The sequence below is a fragment of the Ursus americanus genome, chromosome 13 (assembly GCF_024610735.1).
Source record: "Ursus americanus isolate L20-20 chromosome 13, mUrsAme1.1.p, whole genome shotgun sequence".
NCBI classification, from domain to species: Eukaryota; Metazoa; Chordata; class Mammalia; order Carnivora; family Ursidae; genus Ursus; species Ursus americanus.
In genome coordinates this window covers 7,760,556-7,785,525 of record NC_142139.1, presented here as the reverse complement: position 1 = coordinate 7,785,525, position 24,970 = coordinate 7,760,556, and the positions used below count along the sequence as shown (strand labels likewise).

Genomic DNA, 24,970 nt, shown 5'->3' with positions numbered 1-24,970 from the left:
TTGCTGAAGGCAGACGCTTAACCGATTGAGCCATCTAGGCACCCCATTTTTAAAAATATTTTGTTTATTAATTTAAATGCTTTTGGAATATGTGATTTAAGCAATAGTAATAATTTACCTAATTTTTAATTTGTGGTAATTATGAGCATGTAGTTGACATGAATTTATAAAGATATGATTGGTATTTGATAGCTCTAATTTTTAAAATTTTATTTATTTATTTTTTAAAGATTTTATGTATATATTTGAGACAGAGAAAGAGACCGTGTGCGTGCATGGGGAGAGGGGCAGAGGGAGAGGGACAAGCTGACTCCCAGCTGAGCAGGGAGCCAGATGTGGGACTCAATCCAGGACTCGGGGATCATGACCTGAGCCAAAGGCAGACACACCTGACTGAGCCACCCAGGTGCCCCGATAGCTCTAATTTTAAAAATTACATTTAGTTGTATGGATTCTTAGTGAACTCCTTGGGAAGGGGTATATTTGTTTTGCTTGTCTTTGTACCCCTCTTTTTTTTTTTTGTCTTTGTACCTCCTGCATGCAACCAGGGGTCTCATATATGTATTACTGAATAAGCAAATTAGTGAAAATTTTTTGCTATATAATTATCCTTTTTTGTGCTTATTGGTAGTTAACTGGTTTATAATAATAAATGAAGATTTAGTTATTGATTCATACATTTAATGATTATTATCTTTTGTGTCTTGCTAGTGCTAATGGCCTACTGGAACACATAATCAAATAATTAGATGTATATGATTTTAAATTTATTTTTAAAAATTTATTTGTTTTTTAAAATTTATTCTTTAAAATTTAGGTGAAGCCTGGAGATGACTTAGAAAGTGATCGGTACTTAATCACAGTTGAGGAAGTTAAAGTTGCTGGAAGCATAGCTATTAAACAGGATGTCATTAAAGAAGCACCAGAGTTAAATCCAAGGAGATTTATATCCTCTGGCCGGTCCCTTGGATGTCAGCCTGCTGGCTTAAAAAGGAAGTTTACTGTAAGTTTCTCTGTTGAAAATAATAAATCAATATATATTTATAATGCTGTTTCAAGAAGTAGTGAATTTGAAACTATTGTACTCTATCATTAAAATGGTACTTCATAATATATGTTTAGGTAGAGAGGAAGTAAACCCTAATTAGAAAAATTTTATTACAAATGAGTGTTTACATTTTAATCTTGCAAATTTTATTTTTTTAACTTGTAAAACAGACACACTCCTTTTTCTTTTCTTCCTTTTTTTTTAGCCGGTTCATTTCAGAGTTTCTTTATAGATAATGGAACAGCTAATAATTGTTTTAATATTTTTAGGGTTTTCGAGGACCACGTCAAATGCCAAAGAAAATGATTATTACAGAAAATGGTGAACCAGCTGCATCACTTGAGGCTAAGAAACCTGGCTCTATTTTTGTTTCTCCCTTCTGCAGCACACCTCCTTTGTTTTCTACTGCTGGCAAGAAAGATGTAAATAATATGCCAACAGACCCTAAGAACAGTGTCACTTACAAGAACAGAGAGACAAATGGCTTACATTGTTCTTCCGTTGTGTCTACTCCATCCTTCAAGAATAATTCAGAAATGCTATGTGAAGAAAATTATTTTTGCTCTCCTGTCTATTCTGTAAATAATTCAGATTTTGTACTGACCAATGAGGCCATAAAAAAAGATGGTTTGACATCTCATTGTTTAGGAGTTTCCCAAAACATCAGAAGCAAAGCACAGATATTAGCTCTTCTGAAGTCCAAATCAACTGGTACGTGTAAAGAACTAAATTCTGGGATTACAGAACATCTCCCTCAGATAGAGCTACAAGGAAGTGTAAATAATCCTACCAAACCAAAGTGCATAGTTGAACAAGAAGAGTGTGCTGAGGCGAAGAGCACAGACAGTTTACACCACCAGCATCAATCAGAAAATACCATGAGAAATAAAAGCCGATGGGCCGTGTATTTATCCTCACAGAGTTCACCTGTACATTCTTCTACTGAAGATGAAAATAATACAGAAAGAAAACCTAAGGCCCAGGGAGATAATACAAATTTAAATTTGAAAGACCTTTTGGTACAAGAAAGGATACAGTTCTTTGAAACTTGTGCTGAACAGTATAAAAAGTATAATGAAGACAAGCCAGTAGATGATAATGATCCATCTTTGGATCAGGAAGTAAAATTGGAAATTCCTTCATTCTGTAAAAGCAACAGCTTACCAGTTTCCTGTAGCAGTGTGGAGAGTGAGGGCTTATTATCAGAATCTGACATTCAAAAAAATAATAAAATACCTGTTAGTCAGAATGACCAGATGTGTGTAAAAGAATCAATTCTCATGGGAGAAAATGCTCAGGAGATAAATCTCTGTGGAACACCGGAAGAGAAGTATGACCAGCCAATGTCATTCCTGCCCGAATCTGAGCAGCTGCAAACGGAGTCTTCTACAAGTAACAATTCTAGGCTCTCGGATGACTTTACCAACATGCTGTCTAAAAGCAATACTGATAGTGGAGGTCCTGATAGTATTCCTCAACCTATGAGTAATGTAACACAGCCACTTGTGGAGGTGACTTTTAATCTGAACAATTTTGAAACCAACGACACGGAGGAGGAATCACAGGAAAGCAACACAATTTCCCAGGATTCAGAGGGTTGGATAAAGGAAGCTTTTACCCAAAATGACAGTTTAAGTGTTCAAAAGAGATATGAAGATATACACTGTAAGAAAGTTGGCAGTGAATATTTGTCTCATTTAACATCTATTGGGGATAAACCTACAGAGACATTTCCTATTAAAGAGACTCTGCTATCACAGTTTTGTGATAAAGCTTGTATAGGTGTTGACACAGGACCTTGGAAAGCTGGAAACATTAGAAAAGAAATAGAAGAATATAATGACACATTAAGCAGTTTTGACTCATCTTTAGAGGAGACTGATGATGTATATATAGACAATAATGAAAATGCTAATAAATCTATTCAAAAGGTCAGAATTAGCTCTGATATTGCTTTACCACTGAATAAATCTAAAGGTATAAGCTCGAATTTACATATTCCTTGTTTAAACATAGCCACTAATCAGACTCCTGAAAACAGCCCATTGTCGGAACAGGCTGAGCCTCAGCCTTTTATTATGGGAAGTAACTTAGACAAAAATGATGAGCAGGTTTTACTGTCAACTTCTAGCAGCGACATCAGTATCCAGCAATTCAATGTTAATCCTAATCACTCTGAAGAATGTACTACTCTTGATAAATCAAATACCCAAGTTTCCAATTCTTTGTTTTACTCTCTGGGAAAAAAGCATCCTATTTCCAAAGACATAGAAGCGTGTATTCCTGAATCTGAAGATTTGCGAAGGGTTAGAAGTTTAGGCCATGACCATATTGAAGGAGAAACTGATGGAGAAAGCAAACAATATTGGAATAGTCCTAGAAATCCTTCGGAGCTCTCTGGATTAGTAAATAACATTTCCCTTTTAAAATCATTATCTGAACACAGTACAGCTTTAGAAGGCTTGGAAATACTGAAAAAGAAAAATACTACCTTTAAACAACAAGGAACTCTGCAGACTTATGAGCCAGATAGCAATCCTGAAGGTTAGATTGGCATGTTTGTTTTGGATTGTTCTCTGTATAGCTCAGAGGATGAAAAGTATTTGCTTTGGAGGCTACATTAAAGAATTACATAGTAATTTTTTTCTTTTCTTTTTTTTTTTTTTTTGAGAGAGAGAGAAAGAGCACACACATGGGTGTGAGCAGAGGGAGGAGAGAGAATCTTAAGCAGGCTCCATGCCCAGCACAGAGCCTGACACAGGGCTCAATCTCATGACCCTGAGATCATGACTTGAACCAAAACCAAGAGTCAGATGTTTAGCCACCCAGGTGCCTCAGAATTACATAGTATTTATTTAAATAGGTAATACGTGTACCCGTAAAATCAATTCTAATAGAGGATAATAAGGTGAAAAGTAAGTCATCTTTCTAGTACAGTACTTCAGTCCACCCCTCGGAATTAGCCATAGTTTTCTTCCAGGGTATCCTTCTGGAAATATTTTGTGTATATAAGCATATACAGGCAAATATACGAAAGTATGTATGTGAAAATCCATTCCTGTCATACATTTTTGGACATCTGTTAGGAATTACTTTTTAAAAAATAATCATGAGTTCATATTGATATCTCTAATTCCAATTCTAAATTGGGTTCTTTCTGTCTTTCCTCCATTTCATATTGTGTGAAATGGGAAAGGCCCTGGTTCCCAACACCATCCGTATGTTTACTTCCTCAATTCTACAATACACATCAAATGGCTTCCAAATTGTTACACTGGTGTCACTACTAGAAAAAACCTTTACAAATTTGTAAAGCTCACAAATCCTGTGATTTTTTTTTTAAAAGGTTTTATTTATTTGAGAGAGAGAGCACGAACGGTGGGAGGGGCAGAGGGAGAGAGAGAAGCAGACTCCCCACTGAGCGGGGAGCCCAACCTGGGGCTTAATCCAAGGACCCTGAAATAAAGACCTGAACAGAAGGCAGACACCTAACTGACTGAGCCACCCAGGCACCACTTTTTGGCTTGTTTTTGCAATGTATCCTACTGAAAATATATAGTTTTAGAAAATTCAGAAGTTACTGGATGGGGATCCAGGTGGCTCAGTTGGTTGAGCATCTGACTCTTGGCTTCAGCTCAGGTCATGATCTCAGGGTCACGGAATTGAGCCCCACATCCGGTTCTGTGCTCAGTGGGAAGTCTGTTTCAGATTCTCTCCCTCTCTCTGCCCCCTCCCCTGATCATGTGTGTACACTTGGGCATGCACACGTGTGTGTGTGTGTTGTGTGTGTGTGTTCTCTCTCTCAAATCTTTTTTTTTTTTTAAGATTTTATTTATTTATTTGACAGAGATAGAGACAGCCAGCGTGAGAGGGAACACAGCAGGGGGAGTGGGAGAGGAAGAAGCAGGCCTCCAACGGAGGAGCCTGATGTGGGGCTCGATCCCAGAACTCCGGGATCACGCCCTGAGCCAAAGGCAGATGCTTAACGACTGAGCCACCCAGGCGCCCCTCTCTCAAATCTTTTTAAAAAGTTACTTGGGTTATTTTCTTTAGTGTGATTATGTTATAATTTGATGTAAATATAGTTAAATTCACTGTTTATATTCAGTTTGAGGACTTTTTTGCCCATCTTTGGGCATTTATTTTTATTTCTGATTATGTAAAATATTAACCTAGTTCAGGAATCAAAGCTTAATAAAACATTAACTCAGATGCCTTCCTTATTCCTTTCATCCTGTTCTTACCTACCTGCTAGACGTAGCCAATGTCATACCTGTGTTTCTTTTTGCAAAAATAAATTCGTCCGTATTTACATTCTTGTTTCCTTCCTATTCAACAAAAGATAGTATACGCTATATATTCTTTAGCACCTTCTTTTCACTTAATATACCCTGGAGATCGCTTCATACCAATTAATAGGTCACATCCTCATTTTATTTGTTTACATTTCTGTAATATTCCACTGTGTGGATGAACCATCGTTTATGCAACCTGTCTTCAATACTTTTCTATTACAAATAATGTGATAGTAAGTAGCCATATATACGTATATGTGTCTGTGTGTGTTTGCATATTGCTTGAGGTGTGTCTTCAGGACAAATTCCTAGCAGTAGGGTTGCTGGGTAAATGTGTGACTTTATTAGATACTTCAAAATTCCCTTCATTTCTTACGCCCACCAGTAATGTACAAGAATGCTTGTTTCTTAGTTTTGCCGATAGAGTGTGTTGCCAAACTTTGGAATTTTTGCTAATCTGGTAGATGAGAAATGGCATTTCAGTGTATTTAAATTTGTATTTCTCTTATTACAAGTGAAATTTAACATCTTTTCATATGTTTAAGCATCATTTGTGTATCTTTTTCCATGAACTCTTCTACCCTTTTGTCCAGGTGTTTACTGGCTGTCGGTCTTTTTATTCTCATTGATTTTTAAGCGTTTTTAGATATATTAGAGATACTAACCCTTTATCTGTGATGTGTGTTGCAGATCTTTTTCTTTCAGTATGTAACTGGTCTTTTGACTTTGCTTATGGTATGTTGCCAATAGCATTTTTTTTTAAAGAAAACCAATATAGAACATATTAGTAAATATCATAATTAGAAACATATAAATGTGAATGAACAATGTACTTTAGGATACTCAAAAGTTAAAATTGAATTCTTTTTTTAAATATCTCAAGGGATTCCTGAGAAAGATAAGAATAAATTATTGTACCTCCTAAAATATTTGTTTAAAATGTAGTTAAGTTTGGGGGTGCCTGGGTGGCTCAGCCATCAAGCGTCTGCCTTTGGCTCAGATCATGATCCCAGGGTCCTGGGATCAAGCCCCACATCGGGCTCCCTGCTATGCGGGAACCGTGCTTCTCCTTTCACACTCTCCTTGCTTGTGTTCCCTCTCTCGCTGTCTCTCTCTGTCAAATAAATAAATAAAATCTTTAGAAAAAAAAATGTAGTTAAGTTTGATGGCAATCTTTTTAAAAAGATTTTATTTATATAATTGTGAGAGAATGAGAGAGAGAGAGGAAGTGTGCGCACAAGCAGGGAAAGTGGCAGACGGAGAAGCAGGCTCTCCACTGAGCAAGGAGCCCAGTGTGGGACTCAATCCCAGGACTCTGGGATCATGACCTGAGCCAAAGGCAGACGCTTAACTGACTGAGCCACCCAGGCATCCCAAGTTTGATGGCAATTGAAAATTTATTTTCTAAAAAATTTAAAAGGAAAAAAAATTTCATGAAAAACAAGTAGGGGCAGATATAATTATGTAATATATAAGGATATAAATTCCTAATATGAAGACATAGGAATTACAGAATTTAGTTTTAAGAAATCTTTTTTCTCATCAAGTTGGAAAGAGGATTACAGTTGATTCTCATTATTTCCAGATTCAACAATTATCAAGACTACCTCATCTTCAAGTTTAAGTTGTATTAATTTCTTTCAGTTTTAGAAATAAGGGTTTTGGGTTTTTTTTTAAGGTTTTATTATTTTTAAACAAGCTCTATACCCAATGTGGGGCTCAAACCTACAACCCCGAGATGAAGAGTCACATGCTCCAGTGACTAAGCCAGCCAGGCTTCCCTAGAAATAAGTTTTTAAACAGTTTAAAACACTATGTATGATGGGGGCACCTGGGTGGCACAGCGGTTAAGCGTCTGCCTTCGGCTCAGGGTGTGATCCTAGCGTTGTGGGATCGAGCCCCACATCAGGCTCCTCCGCTATGAGCCTGCTTCTTCCTCTCCCACTCCCCCTGCTTGTGTTCCCTCTCTTGCTGGCTGTCTCTATCTCTGTCAAATAAATAAATAAAAAATCTTAAAAAACAAAACAGAACAAAAACCCACTATGTATGATGAATAAAACCATTTTATTTTATCTATTATAGTTAGGAAACCATTGACTTCAGGAGTTTCACAAGCTTTACCAAAGTTGCCTCACCTGAACCAGGATTCTCAACAGGTACATTTTTATCCTATATTCTTTTATTTTGATATAGAATGTTCTGTTCTTCGTAATGAGATTACAGTAATATAGAGGGTCCTAAGATATCTCATGACCCTCCTGCCACTTTGTATTTCAGTAATTGTTTTCATTACATCCTTTGGGGGAAAAAAAAAGCCTACCAGTTCCATTTATTAAGTAGTTAGTAGTATTAAACAACTTAATAAGCATTATGTCCTAGTAAGCTTTTTATTTTTTCCACTTTTATTGATATAGTTGACATACAACATTGTATCAGTTTAAGGTATACAACATAATGATTTGATATATGTAAAAATTGTGAAATGATTACTGTAAGCCTTTTATTTTATTTTATTTTATTTTACTTTTTAAGTAGGCTCCTTGCCCAGCACAGAACCCAGTGCGGGGCTTGAACTCTTGACCCTGAGGTCAAGACCTGAGCTGAGATCAAAAGTCGCTGCTTAACTGACTTAGCCACCTGGGTGCACCCCCACCCCGCCTTTTTTTTTTGAGTAGGCTCCAGCTCCAGCGTGGAGCCTAATGTAAGCATTTTATTTTTAAATAAACACAATTGCTAATGGAATGCATGCACTTGTTGGGCACTGCACAACTTCTCAAACCTTAGAATAGTTTTCTTGTTCACATTGATTTTTGCATGGTCATAATTGATTTTTATCATAGCAATTTCTGAGAACTCAACTTTTACAAAGATATGATGCTATTGAAAGAAATGACATAAGATCTGATATTGAAACTGAACTACCTTGAGTTAGTAGTTCATTCAGTGATCAACAGACGTCAAGTGACACTGTATTTCCCTTAAATTTTTAAAAATTTTTTAATTTTTATAACTTTTAAAAAAAGATTTTATGTATTTATTTGACAGAGAGAGCACAAGTAGGCAGAGAGGCAGGCAGAGGGAGAAGGAGAAACAGGCCCCCTGCTGAGCAGAGAGCCCGAGGCAGAGCTTGATTCCAGACCCTGGGATCGTGATCTGAGCCAAAGGCAGACGCTTAACCAACTGAGCTACCCAGATGCCCCAATATCATTTTTTTTTAAAGATTTTATTTTTTTGTTTGAGAGAGAGCTAGAGAGAGCACGAATACTGTGGAGGGGCAGAGGGAGAGGGAGAAACAGACTCCCTGCTGAGCAGGGAGCCCCATGTGGGGCTCAATCCCAGGACCCTGAGATCATGACCCAAGCTGAAGGCAGACGCTTAACCAACTGAGCCACCCAGGTGCCCCAATTTTTATAATTTTTGGAAGATTTATTTATTTATTTGAGAGAAAGAGAGAGAGAGCATGTATAAGCCAGAGGGGGAGCAGAGGGGGAGGGAGAGGAAGAGAGAGAATCTTTTAAGCAGACTCTGTGCTGAGCGCTGAACCCGATGCAGGACTCTGTCTCCCAACCTTGAGATCGTGACCTGAGCCAAAACCAAGAGTTGGATGCTCAACCCACTGAGCCACCGAGGCACCCTTTCCCTTAAGTTTAAAACATTTCATAGAGACACTGTTGAGTTCACTCTGGCACCCCAAAGTACCTTGTTGAACAATTTAGGAACCATGGTAATACTGTAAAAATGATAGTACTAATTAGAATACATTGAAATTCTAGAATAAATCCTCTAAATTAGTGTTTCTTCTTGGGGATGCTTTTAGCATATTGGGAGGGGTATTTATTATATGGCACTGCTCTTTCTAGAAGATATGTTTGAAACAAATGAAAGTGAAATGTTTCATTTGCCCTCATTTTGTATCTTAGTCTATTTTCCATGTGACTATTTTTTTCTTCTTTTTTAAACACAAAAAAAGTGAAGGAAAATAAAGCTATCCTACCACTGATAATTATTAGTTTCAAGCATTTTTGGGCCCATTTAAAAAAATATGGTTAGATTGATGTGTACAAATAGTTTTGTATCTTTTCCCCTTAATATATTATGTTTCTCACATTATTAAATCACGTCTTAAATATATCTTCTACTTATTTATTTGTTTAGTTTTTTAGCTGCTTGGTGAGTAAGCTCACGGTTGTCTTTATCTGAAAGTCTTCACAGAGAATTGTGATTTGGTGTGTTAGCTCTCAGCAGCCTGCTCTGGAGCTCTAAGGAAGCTTGCCTTCCTCTGAGCTACCAAGTCTTTCTTCTTGGGCAAGGGACATTCTGGGATGGTTCCACCTCTTCTTTCTAACTTCTTTCTTAGGCCTCTTCTCACAGACTGGATTCTCGCATATAGCAGCATGAGCTTTTAACACATCTTCTCCATCATGTCTGGAGTTCCGTTGTTCTTTTTGTATTGAGAGAGTTGTTTCTTGTAAGCATCTTCATCTTCTCCCATTAGTAATGCTTATCATCTGCAACATTCTGACCCATGATGTGCTTCTGATGTACTTCTACGTTGAATTCCTTGCTTTCTGAATCATAACTAGCGAATCATTTGGTACTATGAGGGATAGACAAACCTCCATTTACAGCTCCCGTGAGGGCCCCCAAAATTTTATTTCCAGGAGTAGTTCTGGCAAGCCCTGCATCCAAATAGCAGGTGAAGGTACCAGGTTGACCATCAGTGCTTTCCACATTGTATTCATCTCCAGTCACCTCCACTTGGCCTTCATAGATGTTCTCCATGTCAAACCTATTGAGAAGCCTGTGGGTCAGCAGCAGACCAGTATGATATGCTACAGCATAATTTGTCAGGCCAACCTTCACACCATACTCTGGGGGTTCATGAGCTTAAGCTGCACAAACTATCATGTCTCCTTCTATGTGGGCATAGGTAATCTGACAAATATCTCTGCTGGCTACACAAACTATCATCCTGTATTAAGGTGTATTGTACTTATTTTTATCCTGAATTACCAAGTGTTTCCAAGCATAGTAATGAGTTTTGTCCTCTCGTCATCTAAATTTCACTTGGTATCTCTTAAAGTAAGCCTATTCTTGACAACTAACAAACCCCATCCTGCAGCACAGAGATCATTTTGGTGGCTCACCAGCAGTTAAATATCTTTCAGATGTTACTTACTATTCCATCCTATGGATATCCTATGCTTTGGATAAGCAGTGTCCTATTTTGAACATTTAAATTATTCCCACCATTTTGCTAGGATAAATAAAACTTTAGTAAATGTTTTTGCACATAAATTATTGTTTACATTTTAAGTTTTTTCCTCAGATACGAGTCCCACAGGTGGAACTGATAACTAGAAAGACTAAGAACAATTTTCTTGATTTATATTGTCAAATCTAAAAATCTTACTCTTTTACAGTATGAATATTTATTTCACTTCACATTCACCAGTACTAAGATATTTTCAATTTTGGGGCACCTGGGTCACTTGGTTGGTTGTGTGTCCGAATCTTGATTTTGGCTCGGGTTGTGTTCTTGGGGTCATGGGATCGAATCCAGCATCGGGCTCTCTGCTCAGTGCAAGGTCTGTTTGAGACTCTCTCTCTTTTCCTTTCCCCTTCCCCTTACTCTCGTGCCCTCTCTGCCTTTCTAATAAATAAATAAATCTTTAAAAAAAAAAAGACATTTTTCAATTTTTGCTAAGTCGGAATAGTGTTTGACATTTAGTTTTTGCTCTTTTGATTATTAGTGATAGTGTTCTTTTATTTATTATGTCTAATAGAAATTTATATTTTATTTTGTAACTTACTAATACCTTTTAGTTATTCTTATATTAATATTCTGTTCCTAAGATTATAACAGAAAACGAAGTTGAACAAAGTGAACCACTTCAGTGTTTGCAGAGAGTTATTTTTAAAATATAAAGTAGCCAGAATTATAGTTGTATATATAGGTATGGCATATAATTTTATGTTTATATTTTATATTGTCAGTTTTCAATATCATTTGTACTTAGTTACCCCTTTATACTTATTTAGATGAGCCTACTGTCTTGTATAAATGGCCTATGTGGTCAGTAGTTAAATGACAAATCTTTTATCACAAATAAGTTTGTAAATTTGCAATTATTACTTAATCCAAGAATTGTCATTGACTATTACAGCTGTACCTGCAACTCTGTTGCCCAAATGAACAAAACGCAACAAATAAAATTCATATAGTGGTGGCTCAATCATTTTTCATCCTTATGTAATAAATCAAATGGATAAAATCATAATTAGCAACTGCATTATTTAGCTTTCAAATGATCACATTCTTAATTCTTTTTTTTACTTGAAAAATAGGGTTTAAACTCTTTCAAGGACAGTTATCACAAAGTATAAACTGCAAATAAACACTATCATTCTCCAGAATGAGTTGCCATTTATTTTTATTTTATGTTTTTAGAAGATTTTATTTATTTATTTGAGAGTGGGTGTGAGAGTGAGAGCATGAGCAGGGGGAGGAGCAGAGGGAGAGGGAGAAGCAGACTCCCTGCTGATCAGGGAGCCCAACTCAGGGCTCAATCCCAGGACCCTGGGATCAGGACCTGAGCCAAAGGCAGACACTTAACTGACTGAGCCACCCCGGCGCTCCTATGAGTTGCCATTTAAAATAAATATAATATATTTTTAAAAGTCTGTTGTAATCTCACAGGAATGAAAAAGGTCTTATAATCTTTTACAAAAAATGTTTGTTTAAATCTTTTTAGCATTAATATAGGAGTATATGTGCATTTTTGTAATACCTTTTGTACTATAACTTTCTGAAGCAACCTCTTCATGTACATTAGTGATAGAAAAACTTCCAAATTTAAAGTTAGGGTGCTCTTTGAGGATGTACTTAATGGCACAGCTATTTCATTTCTGCTAATTTTATTTCTATAATTAGCTACACATAGCGAAGCAGAAAAGAAGGTGCTGTGCTAATTGATTTTTAAACTCACTGTATGAGAAAATTCTAATTCTAAAATATGAGTTGCATGTTTTCAAGAGTAGTTGGCAGATGTGCTAATATATTGTGTTATTAATGGAAGGTAACCGTTATTTGAAGAAATATACTACTTTACCTCTTCTGTCTATTGAGGAAATTTTTTTCTCTATATTTTTTAAACATAAAAATTGTTTTTTCATTTAAATTCCTTCTCGAAGTCTATCTAATTCATAGTAGAAATTATGATTATTTTATATAGTTACTTGATGAACTAAAAATGTCTAGTTGCCGTTGTCTATATCTTGTGTTTTTATGGTTGCTAGAAAATGGTTTATTTTATTTTATTTTTTTTATTTTTATTTTTATCTTTAATGTAGGCTCTGTGCTCAACATGGGGCTTGAACTCACGATCCCAAGATGCAGAGTCACATACTCTACTGGGGCGCCTGGGTGGCACTTAAGTGGCAGACTCTGGATTTTGGTTTAGGTCATGATCTCATGGTCCTGGGATCAAACCCTGTGTTAGGCTCTGTGCTCAGTGGGGAGTCTGCTTAAGAATTCTCTCTCTTCTTCTCTTTCTGCCCCTCCCCTAGCTTTTGCTCTTTTTCTAAAATAAATAAATCTTAAAAAAAAAAAAAAGAGTCAAATGCTCTACTAAGCCAGCCAGGCACTCTGATTCATTCTTTAAATAAACTGTTAACACTGTTTACAATTTTTCCTCCTTTGGTTTCATACTAATTTTTGAATTAAATAATCTGCATTAACATTAAGTATTTGGTTAGGTGGGTGATTATTAGGTATGCAACAATGTTTTCTAGTGTTAAAATATTTAGCTAAAATTTTAGAATTAGGGTTGCCTAGGTGGCTCAGTTGGTTAAACGTCCAACTCTTGATTTCAGCTCTGGTCATGATCTCAGGGTTGTGAGATTGAGCCCCGAGTCCAGCTCCACGCTTAGTGGGGACTCTGCCCAGGATTCTCTCTCCTGGGGCACCTGGGTGGCTCAGTTGGTTAAGCGCCAGCCTTCAGCTCAGGTCTTGATCTTAGGCCCCAGGGTAGTCTCCCTGCTCAGCGGGGAGTCTGCCTGTCCCTCTCTCTCTGCCCCTCCCCCCACTAACAGGCATGCTTGCACTCTCTCTCGGTCTCCCAAATAAATAAAATCTTAAAAAAAAAAAAAGATTCTCTCTCTCCCTTTGCCCTTTACCCCTGTGTGTGCATGTGTTCCCTCTCTCTCTCTCAAAATGAATAAATTTAAAAAAAATTTAGAATTTCAGTATTTTTTATTGCTGAGTTTTAAAATTAATTAGCATAGTACCTTTTCTGCTGGAGAACTCCTTTCCCAGAGTTAGCTTATTATATGTATGTATATACAGAAGTGAGATTGAAATGGCAAGGGTATTTTCAAATGGCAAACTTTAAGTTTTGGGAGTATTTTCCCATCAAATTCATGAGCCGCCTACAAAACTCTTCTAGCTGACATAATTATTGATATTTTATTCTAGTTCTTTTCCATGGGAGATGAAGAGACTGCTTTTCTAGATGTTATCCCTAAACAATTAGAGAGAAAAACCTGTGACCCTAAGGTAAAATTTGGGAACAACTTTGATTTTCTAATCCACTGTCTTTTTTTATACCACTATCAGAGTTTTCATAGGCAGGTTAATGAGCATAGTGAATTAACCTGGTTTTAGGAACAAGAAAAACTAATGACTGCTACTCCTTGTTTGATCTTGAGCCCTTTCTCTTTACTAGTGAACTAATAATGCATCATGCATATATATGATGCATACCCTAGGGGGGTTGGACAGGAAGATAAATAAAGTATAAATAATGAATGTTCCGTGGAGAACAAAATGAAGGTCTTTATAGCCTTGAACATATTATAGTCTACTCTACCACTCCTACTTCTATAGAAGTCTATATAACCCAAACTCTAAGTAGTGCCATTTACTCCATATCAAACATTCGTAGAGAAAATAGCATGTAAATAGTTTTTATAAATACTATTCCTAAAACCCAACAGACCTTTAGAAGAGATCTACACAGAAGCATAGAAAACAAAGCATCTATTTGCTTGTGGAGAATGTGTATGCCCCATCAAATGAATCAGAAATATACAGAGCCTAACAGTTGAGACTTTTTAAATTGAGATGTATATGTTTTAAAATTTAGAATATTTTCAACAAAAGTCCTGTATAAGGGACATTTTAGATTTGATTTTCCTTTCAAATATGAGATTTAGAATCTTCATTTTTAAATAAGAGAATATTCAGATTATTTACTATCGTAATCTTGTTAATTTATTAGTTAGAAATGAATTCATCTTTTATGTACTTTCCTTTGGCTCGATTTAGCAATCTTGATTTTCCACCTTCTGGGTAGGCTTTGTCACCCTGTGAGGAATAAAAATCCTCAAGGGGGCAGCAGAGAAAGCCATTTGTCCTGAGAGCTGATTAGGTCTCTGAGGAGATGACAGTACCTCTCTGAAGTACATGCCTGTATTGGCATCATTTTCTTAGGCCTTTGTTCTCAGAGCAATAGGATCAGATCTTCTGGGAGACAGAGAGGCCACCAAACTCTTCTGTGAAGACTGATAGTTTACAAAATGCCCGAATAAAGGAAAATGCTTCCTGTATTTCTTCCCTTACTTCCTATTATCGTATGTTTATTGCCTGCCTCCTATATGCCAAGCATGGTGTTAAATGCACGTGATACCCTGATAAAACAAACAGGTCTCTTCCCTCAAGGAGCTTACAGTACATTTAGGATATAGATGAGAAGAAACTTCATTGTAGTATAATGTGATAAGTCTATAATGGAAAGTTGTATAATGTGCAGGGGAAGCATAGAGGAAGGAGCAATTGTATCTTTCTGGTTTAATTAGTCCATTAGAACTATACTTCTTATGCTCATAATAAAAAATTCATATTTATTAATGTTGAACTTGAATTCAATTAAATCAATAACCAAATTGTGTTTTATAATTAGCATGTGTTTAGATAATGGAGTTTTTCTGGTTTTCAGTATTAGTCACTTAGTAGTTATTTACATTAAGTAATATTTAATAGAAAACTGAATTGTGATTTATTTCTGGCGTATATATACATTGTGACTATATATCAATATATACTTATTGCAGTACTCATTTTTAGTAATTTACTTGTAGCCTGTTGAGTTTCAAGGGCACCCAGTGAAAGGATCAGCTACTAGTGCTGTGATGGTCAGAGGACACAGCTCACAGCTAGAATGCGGTCAGTTTCCAGATAGAATTGAGTATGAAAACTGCACAACAGACACTTGTTTATCGACACCAAAATCGACTAGTGCTTGTATGCAGATTGATTTCTTGCAGGTAAAAATATTTTTTATAGTTGCACCTTGCCAAATCATTTTCTTTATGTCAATACAAAATTTTATGAAGAGATTATATTTAAATCTTTGAACAAATATAAGTTATCCCTAAGCCCACTTCTCTAAGTATGACACCAAGCACCTCTCAACTGCTACCAAATAGAGGTCATAAGAGAATGATATGCATGTATTTGAAACAGTGTCTGTTAAAGAGATTAACATCTTTTTATTAAAACATAATGCACATACAAAATAAGTGCACAGACCATAAGTACACAGCTCAGTAATTACCACAAAGTGAACACACCCATGTAACGTCCACTCTTAAGAAATAGAACATTACCAGCATCCCAGAAGTCCCCTGGCCCCCTTTCAACCACTACCCCTTTCTATTCCCTCCAAAGATAACCACTCTCTTGACTTATAATACCATATATTAGTTTTGCTTTTATTTATTTTTTTTAAAGATTTTATTTATTTGAGAGAGAGAGAGTGAACAAGCAAGAAAGAGAGCAGGGAGAGAGGAAGAAGCAGGCTCCCCACTGAGCAGGGAGCCAAATGTGGGGCTCCATCCCAGGACTCCAAGATCATGACCTGAGCCAAAGGCAGACACTTAACCGACTGAGCCGCCCAGGATTTTTTTTTTGGGGGGGGGGTAATTTCTTCCCCCCTATTTTCTTGGTTTTTCTCTTTCTAGAACTTCTATTAAATGTTTTCAACCTACTGTAGCCTACTTTTTCTGCTGAGGATCCCCTGAGGATGCCATGGTTTCTAAGCGTTTCCATGGCTATAAGAGTACATCATTTTACTTCTTATTAGGCTCCCCTGTAGTAGGTCCTTTGGTTTGAATTTCTTCCGTCTTAACCAAGTATATATTACTTCCCCCTCCTCTTAATATTATATTGTAATTAAGGGTTACCATTGTTTCTTAGTTTCACCAAAGATAAAAGATGTTTCTATGTCTTATTTCCTGTGTGTGTTTTTTTAAAGATTTTATTTACAAGAGACAGAGCGCACGTGTGTATAGCGGAAGGGTCAGAGGGGGAGAGAGAGGGAAAAGGAGAGACTCCCAAGCGGACTCTGTGCTGAGCTCACAGCCCGTCACGGGGTTCGGTCCCACGACCCTGAGAGCATGACCTGAGCTGAAACCAAGAGCTGGATGGTTGCTCAACCAACTGAGCCACACAGGTGCCCCTATTTCTTGTGTTTTTTTGAGGAGTATAGATTAGAGAGATACTCATATTGAAAAATATTTGTGTCCATTTGTTTTATTTCTAATTATTTTAACATGCATCAGTATGGTCATGTTTTATATCATGAGTTTATAAGATATATTTAAAGGCAAAATAACTAGGCTTACCTACAGAGAGAAGAACTTTTTGATATAAGTGTGGCAGATTGCATATAGTAGTCTCTGACCCAGAGAAGGTATTCTGTATTTCATCAAATTCCCAGGTACTATCACTGATTAAAAGCACCATTTTATACCACTAAGAAAGAAGATCAGTTAACATTATGCAATGCTTTATTACTTTGACTTTTTTATTAAAAACCTTTTTATTGTGGTGGGGCGCCTGGGTGATTCAGTTGGTTAAACACCCAACTCTTGGTCTCAGCTCAGGTCTTGATCTCAGGGTTGTGAGTTTGAGCCTCATGTTGGGCTCTGTGCTTGGTGTGGAGCTTACTTAAAACGAAAACAAAAAACCTTTTTATTTTGGTAAAAAAGTCATAAAATTTACAATCTTACTTATTTTTATGTGTACAGTTAAGTCATGCAAAGTATGTTTACAATGTTGTGAAATACATCTCTAGAACTTTTCCCCTTTCACTTAGATTTTTGATGTTATATTTGTTGTAAGAAGTCTTGGATTTGGGGCACCTGGGTGGCTCAGTCCATTAAACCTCGGACTCTTGATTTCAGCTCAGGTCATGATCTTGGGGTGTGGGGTCCAGCCCAACGTTGGACCCTGTGTGGTGTCTGCTTGAGATTCTCTCTCTCCCTCTCCCTCTGGCCTTCTCCCCTGCTCACGCTCTCTATGAATAAATAAATAAAATCTTAAAAAAGAAAAAAGTCTTGGATTTATTTGGGTGTAGATTTTTTTTATGATACATCGCACTGCTTTGCTTCCTTTCCCTTCTCTGAACACAATACTTTTTTGTTCAATGGCAAATGGTAATGTTATCTTTTTGAAGACATTTAAACAGCAAAATTACATAACATGTATAATGTTAATGCAAACTCATACTTAGGTGATTATTATATGAACAGTATGATAACTTGCATATGGTTTCACTTGCACAGCAGTGCCAGCTATGTTATGACTCTTGCCTGTGCTATAGAGATGTAACAATGTCATCACTGTTAGGGTGCATCCCTTAGTTCAATGATGTTAAAATATAAGAAATGTGAATCCTAAGAATTGATGATATATAATGCACTCTGCTTTCCCTGAATAGAATTGGCTTCATAACGTATTGCTTCCGTTCTCTGTGTCTCAAGTTATAACCATGAACCGTGTGTGTGTATATATATATGGAGGTAGATATAGTTATGTACACACATACTTCTTTTACTGAATAAACTGATAAGTGGATCTCTGTTTTCTAGTTCCCAGATGAAGAAAACTTTCCAAAAGGAGGTATTAGCTTTAATATTGAAGATAATTTTCAAGTGAGAGTTGAGTCTAATAAGGACTCAATTGAAAATGACTGTAAGTAAATTATAAGTAAAATATAACATTAAAAAGTTATTTGACATTGAACAAACTGTTGTGTAAAAATCCATGCTTTTTTTTCTTCCCCACAGCTATTTTAGATTTCTCTCCTAAAAATTCAGAACATTCATATCATTATTTGGATTATAATTTTAAATCAGCAGAGAAGACTTCATGGGAAGCAAATAAGGTATAATGTAAAGAAAATTTTAATGCTTGAGAGTAAAAAATCTTGGTAATTTTGGGATGGCTGGGTGGCTCAGTGAGTTAAGTGGTCGCCTCTTGATTTTGGCTTAGGTCATGATCTCAGGGTCCTGGGATCTGGCCTGAGTCAGGCTCTGCACTTGGCAGGGAGTCTGCTAGGGATTCTCTCCTCTCCTACCGCCTCTCCCCCTGCTCATGCATGCTCTCTCTTTCTCTCTCAAATAAATAAACAAATCTTTAAAAACAAATCTTGGTAATTTTAGAAGAAATGAATCCAGCAAAAACTAAAAAGATAAAAATCTTTGAATTTTTTTAACATGATCAAGAAAGTTTATTAATAACCAACCAACATTATTTTAGTGATAAAACAGCAGCATAATTTGTTAGAATAAATAACAAAATGTGGATGACTGCTATCTTATTACTCAAAGGTATTTTGAATTTTCTAATATGACATGATAAGAGAGGTAGACATAATTAGAGAGGAAGAAATAAAATTAGAAGAATCAATTAAAAATGAGAAATTTAAGAATTTTGTAAGGGAGCTGAAGACAAGATAAACTTGAAATGTTAAATGCCTTCTTATGTCAATTAGAAAATATAATAGATTAAGAATCCCAACAATAGTAACAAATGATATTTGTTATGTAAGATAAGGTATGCCTAGGCATAATCTTAATTGGAAATGTGTGGAACATGTGTGAAATAGACTATGAAATTTTACTGTGAAATATAAAATTCATGAATAAATAGCCACTCAACAATACTTCATGCTCTGTGTAGGTCAGAACTTGTAAGACTTGGGTATAGAGTGATGGACAAAACAGGTATGATCTCTGTCTTTTTTTTTTTAAGATTTTATATATTTATTTAGAACAAGTGAGTAGGGGGAGGAGCAGAGGGAGAGGGAGAGAATGTCAAGCAGCCTGCTTGCTGAGTGCAGAGCTGATGCTAGGCTCAATCTCGTGACCCTGAGATCATGACCAGAGCCGAAATTAAGAGTTGGATGCTCAACCGACTGATCCACCCAGGTGCCTCTGATCCCTTCTTCAAAAGTTGAGATGTTTAAAGGAGGGAAAGGGACGTTAATCAAGAGAACAAGCAAACAAATAAATTGAGATGATTGCTATGTAGGAAAGCTGTCAAAGTCCTCTGAAATTATAGGGGAATCTATGGGTAATTAGGAAGGTTTCTCCAGCTATGGCAGCAGTGAGGGGAAGAACATACCTTGCAAAGAAACTGCAAGTGTAAATACAGTGAGATTAAAAAATTGAGTGGGCTAGAGAAAGTGGAAGAAAGCCAAAGTAATGGGATTGCAGTGAGTGAAAGGGAAAGTGGTAATTAGAGATTGTAAAAGTCAGCAGAACCAAACACAGTCTTGCAGACAAGATTAAGAATTTTGATAGTACTCTGTTTCCACTGGGATTTCCATGAAGCATTTTCAGCAGAAAGTTACATGACTTAGTTTACAGTTCACATTTTTAAAAGGTTTTCCTGGCTGCTCTATGGAAGATTGGTTTAGTGGTGCTGTGGTGGAAACCAGTTAAGAGAAGCCTTGAATAATAAGGACTTAAACATAGGGATTGTGGCAGTGAAAGGAGTTGGAAGCATGGATGTTGCTGGATTGAATGTAGAGAGTCAGCTGAAGGAAAAGGGAGAAGAAAGATTCCTGGCTCTCTGACTTAACCATTGTGTGGACTGAGGTGGTTTTCACTGGTGGAGTAAGATGGAGGAGTGTATCAGTCTGCTGGCATTGCCATAACAAAATACCATGGGATGGGTCTCGTAAACAACAGAAATTAATTTTGTCATGGTTCTGGAGGCTAGAAGTTCAAGATCAAGGCTTTGGCTAATTTGGTTTCTGGTGAGGACTCTCTTTATGATGGCTACCTTCTCATTATGTTGAGACATGCCCTTTCCTTGGTGTGTACACATGGAGAGAAAGAGAGCAAGTGAATGCAAGCTCTCTTTATAAGGACACCGATTCTGTCAGATCTGGGCCCCACTCTTATGATGACTTCATTTATCATTTACACTGTGTTACCTCTTAGAGGCCCTATTTCCAAATACAGTTACACTGGGGGTTAGGACTTCAACATATGAATTTGTGGGGGACACGGTTCAGTCCACAGCAGGAAGGAGCATGTTTGGTGAATATACAGACACAGACAAGGAATGCCCGTGAGTCAGTCAAGTAGAGATGTGAAGTTAGAAGCTGGTGACCTGGGTCTGGTTCGGTGAAGTTTGTGTGGTCATTCGCACTAGCAAAGTTTAAAGCACTGAGAATGGAGGAGTTCATTTCAAGAATGTGTAGAGAAAGGAGAACGTGTTAACATCCCATTCCCTAGAATTGGGAGGTGAGAGGGTTAGTTATGTCAGTTATTGTTGTAAAATGAAAGAAACATGTTCATTTGGCAATGTGGAGGTCATCAGTGACTTTGGCAAGAGCAGTTTCAGTGAAATAGTGAGGGTAGAAACCAATTAAGAGTGTATTAAATAGTAAATGAGAGGTGATAAGTAGTGACTGTAGATGTGGAAAACTCCTTAAAAGATTAGCATATTTAGCAAATCAGTCACTCATTCTTAAAATATTATTTGAGCAACTATTGTGTGTTACACTGTTGTAAGTGCTAGTGATAGGCCTGTGAATAAAACAGGCAAAGATCTGCTCTCCTGGAACTTGCACTCTAATGAAAGGAAACAGACAGTAAGCAAGTATATAGTACTTCAGAGGATTTTAAGTGCTGTGGAGAACAATAAAGCTGTGTTCAGGGGCTAGAGTTCTATTTTATAGGTAAAATAGGGCCTCTAATAAAATGACACCAGAGTAAAGATCTAGAAGGAGAGAGAGGGAGGGAGGGCACACACATGCCATACAGATATCTGGAGGAAGAGCATTCCAGGCACAAGGAATAGCAAGTGTAGAGGTTTTGAGGCAGGGGACTGCTGGCCAATTTGTAGAACAGCAAGGAGATAGCCCTGGAATGAGTGAATGAATGAATGAATGAATGAGAGTGGTAGAAGTGAGGTCAAAGAGGAAGGAAGGGGCCTGGTCTTCCAGGGCAGCTGCATAGGACATTTTCAGAACCTTCTTGTACTTTGAGAGAGTTTGGAAACCCTTAGAGTTTTAATGAGAGGAAGGAAATTGTTGAACTTATGTTTAGAAAGAACTCTGTGGCTGGTTTGTAGAGAATGCACTGTGGGTGTAATACTCAGTGTGTAATACTCCGTAAGTACTGCCTATTATTTTTACTTTTGTTGAAGCTACAATATAATGGAGACTGCCTAAGTTTGAATGCCAACTCTGCTGCTAATAAGCTGGGTAATTTAAACAGGTTTAATTGTTTAACTACTCTTTTTCTCAGTTCTCTCAGTGGTAAAATAAGAAAAATGGTAGTACCAATCTCATATGGTGTGGTAAGGATCAAATGAGTTAAAAATATAAGGTGCTTAAGATAGTCCCGGCACACAGTAAGGATTCATAAATACAGAAGACTATTACTATGGTGATGATTGAATGTAATTTCTCATTAGTTCGTTTCTTCTGCTAGACTGAATTCCTTGAGTGTAGGGATCATGAGTATTCACCTTCACATCCTTATTTCCTAGCACAGCACCTAGAACCAAGTTGCTAATCAAGAAAGTGTTTTAGGGGCGCCTGGGTGGCACAGCGGTTAAGCGTCTGCCTTCGGCTCAGGGCGTGATCCTGGTGTTATGGGATCGAGCCCCACATCAGGCTCCTCTGCTATGAGCCTGCTTCTTTGTCTCCCACTCCCCCTGCTTGTGTTCCCTCTCTCGCTGGCTGTCTCTATCTCTGTCAAATAAATAAATAAAATCTTTAAAAAAAAAAAAAACAAAGCGTTTTAAAATTTAAATATAAATTTTTATCTTTATTGTAATTTACTTAAAAAAATACACGGTTGCATTCTAATAAGATTAAATCATTCAGAAATATATAAAGTTAGAAGAACCCTTTCCCCTAATTCCACCTCCATTAGAAACCAGCCATTCTTAACAGTTTGGTATGCATTCTTCCAAACTTTTATTCTTTTATTCTATTGTTATACAAATATATAAAATGTGATCATCATATTAGATTTTTAAGGTGATTAATTTCTGGAAGCAGCAAGAAAATTAAATACTGTTATAAGGAGAATAATATAATGAATAATATGACTATTCAGGTCTGGAATATATCAAAAAAGTTTACTCCATTTGGGGCAATATTTTGCAATTTATGTCAACTGTAGATAAATCCTAGACCTGAGGACATAAGAGAAAGCTGTTCATCCTTGAGTCTGTAGGAAGTTTTACTTTGACAGCTCTAAACCATGAGGTCTGAGTTAATCTTAAGCCCCATCAACTGGAAATTCATCTTCAGAACCAAATCCCCATAACCCAGATCAATCTAAATAAGAATCTGACCCATTTCAAATAAATCCAATAGTTTTTTATTTATTTATTTTTTAAGATTTTATTTATTCATTTGAGAGAGAGAGAGCTTGACAGAGAGACATCACAAGCAGGGGAAGGGGTAGACGGAGAAGCAGGTTCCCTGCTGAGCAGGGAGCCCGATGCGGGACTCAATCCCAGGACCCCAGGATCATGACCTGAGCCCAAGACAGACACTAACCAACTGAGCCACCCGCTGACCGAGCCCCATAAATCCAATAGTTTTTATGCTCTGTATTTTACTTTTTATTATTATTATTGACTTTAGTGAGTTTATTCTTTTTTTTTTTTTTAAAGATTTTATTTATTTATTTGACAAAGAGAGACAGCCAGCGAGAGAGGGAACACAAGCTGGGGGAGTGGGAGAGGAAGAAGCAGGCTCCCAGCTGGGGAGCCTGATGTGGGGCTCGATCCCAGACCGCCGGGATCACGCCCTGAGCCAAAGGCAGACGCTTAACAACTGAGCCACCCAGGTGCCCCAGATTCTATCCTGCCCCTTTGGGAAGAATCTTTGCCCTACCGTAGCTCTACATAATGTGCTTGAAAGCATTATTTTTATAATGTAGTTTACTAGAATTCATTCAAGCTATAGGGAAAAAAATGTAATAACATTTTGGTCAATAGTTTTGTTTTTTCTTTCTGAATAGGTGAAATTACCAGAACAAAAGATCTCTACAGTAAACCCTGTTTCTACTTTTTCTTTGAACTCAAGAGATGACGACTTTGTGCTAGAATTCTCTGAGGAGTCCCTGAAAGAAAGAACTTTACCTGGTGATCTTCACTTCCTCAACTTCGTTACTGTCAGAGTACTCTAATATCTCTCTGTGTAAAATGAAGTTTTTTATTTGAGCAATTGTTACTAAGCTAAAAGTATCTTGGGACCAGATTCAATGTCATACCCCTCAAGCTTTCCCATACCCTCTTTCTATTTCAGATGGCTCTTACTTCCAAATGCCATATTCTCTTCATACTCACAGGTTCCTTGTTTCTTCTCCTGTTAGATTCTCAGCATGGACCTCTGAAAGTGTCTTCTGTCATTACGGTTCTTCTCACAGCTGTATCTCCAGAGCCAGGACCCCCTATTGCCCACTCCCCCTCCCAGGGGAATGTCTCATCTACACCCTTGGTTGACTTTGGTCTAACCTCTTCCTTTCCTCTGTTTTTGCTCAGGGGGCTTTTCAACTGCTGCTTCCACAGTTGCATTTTCAGGTCTCCGTTTGTTCATACGTTTTGACTCTTCCCTGTGAGTAATTTCCTGCTTCTTGATAAGTACAGTATATTCTGTAGGATTCTTTACACTAACTTTTCTTTTTCTCTCTTTCTCATAATTTCACCAATGGATCTTCTGATTCCGAAGCTATGTTGGGTAAGGGGTGAAGTCGTAGGTGATTTTTTTGGTCACAGGTGGATGATACAGAAAAGAAAAACTTTGTAATGAATAAGTAGTTGGTTTGGAAAAGGTTTAGTGGGTGTGGTTGGTAGAGAAAACAAGGTAGGGAAGAGTCAGTGTGGGAGGAGTGGGTATCTAAACAAGTGAAGTGACAATGGAATAATAGATGATTTTCTTAGACCGTGAGTCTTTCACTCTTTATTTTTAAAATTATTTATTTTTTTTTATTCAAGTATAATTAACATGTAGTGTTATATTAGTTTCAGGTGTATAATAGAATGACTCAACAATTTTATACATTTCTCAGAGCTTATTGAGATAAGTGTGCTCTTAATCCCCTTTATCTATTTCACTCCTCCCCCCACCCACCTCCCCTCTGGCAACCACCAGTCTGTTCTCTGCATTTAAGAGTCTGTTTTTTGTTTATCTCCTTTTTTTTTTTTTAAAGATTTGATTTATTTATTTGACAGAGATAGAGACAGCCAGCGAGAGAGGGAACACAAGCTGGGGGAGTGGGAGAGGAAGAAGCAGGTTCCCAGTGG

The 24,970-nt window shown here is 37.1% G+C and overlaps 1 protein-coding gene and 1 pseudogene across 4 annotated transcripts in view; one reads left to right on the top strand and one right to left on the bottom strand.

Moving 5' to 3' along the window:
- The window catches only part of ZGRF1 (zinc finger GRF-type containing 1), a 93,541-nt gene that overhangs the window by 15,504 nt on the left and 53,067 nt on the right, over positions 1-24,970 (top strand). For 2 of the 4 annotated variants that reach the window (XM_045799129.2, XM_045799133.2), the window contains exons 5-12: positions 818-1,003; positions 1,318-3,592; positions 7,426-7,499; positions 13,820-13,900; positions 15,484-15,669; positions 18,277-18,379; positions 18,475-18,572; positions 23,686-23,809. In XM_045799129.2, coding sequence (XP_045655085.2) covers positions 818-1,003; positions 1,318-3,592; positions 7,426-7,499; positions 13,820-13,900; positions 15,484-15,669; positions 18,277-18,379; positions 18,475-18,572; positions 23,686-23,809 — 3,127 coding nt within the window. The remainder of the gene's footprint in view (positions 1-817; positions 1,004-1,317; positions 3,593-7,425; positions 7,500-13,819; positions 13,901-15,483; positions 15,670-18,276; positions 18,380-18,474; positions 18,573-23,685; positions 23,810-24,970) is intronic. The other 2 variants (XM_045799131.2, XM_045799132.2) reach the window with 2 other exon arrangements.
- Positions 9,575-10,458, bottom strand: LOC123793347 (large ribosomal subunit protein uL18 pseudogene; annotated as a pseudogene).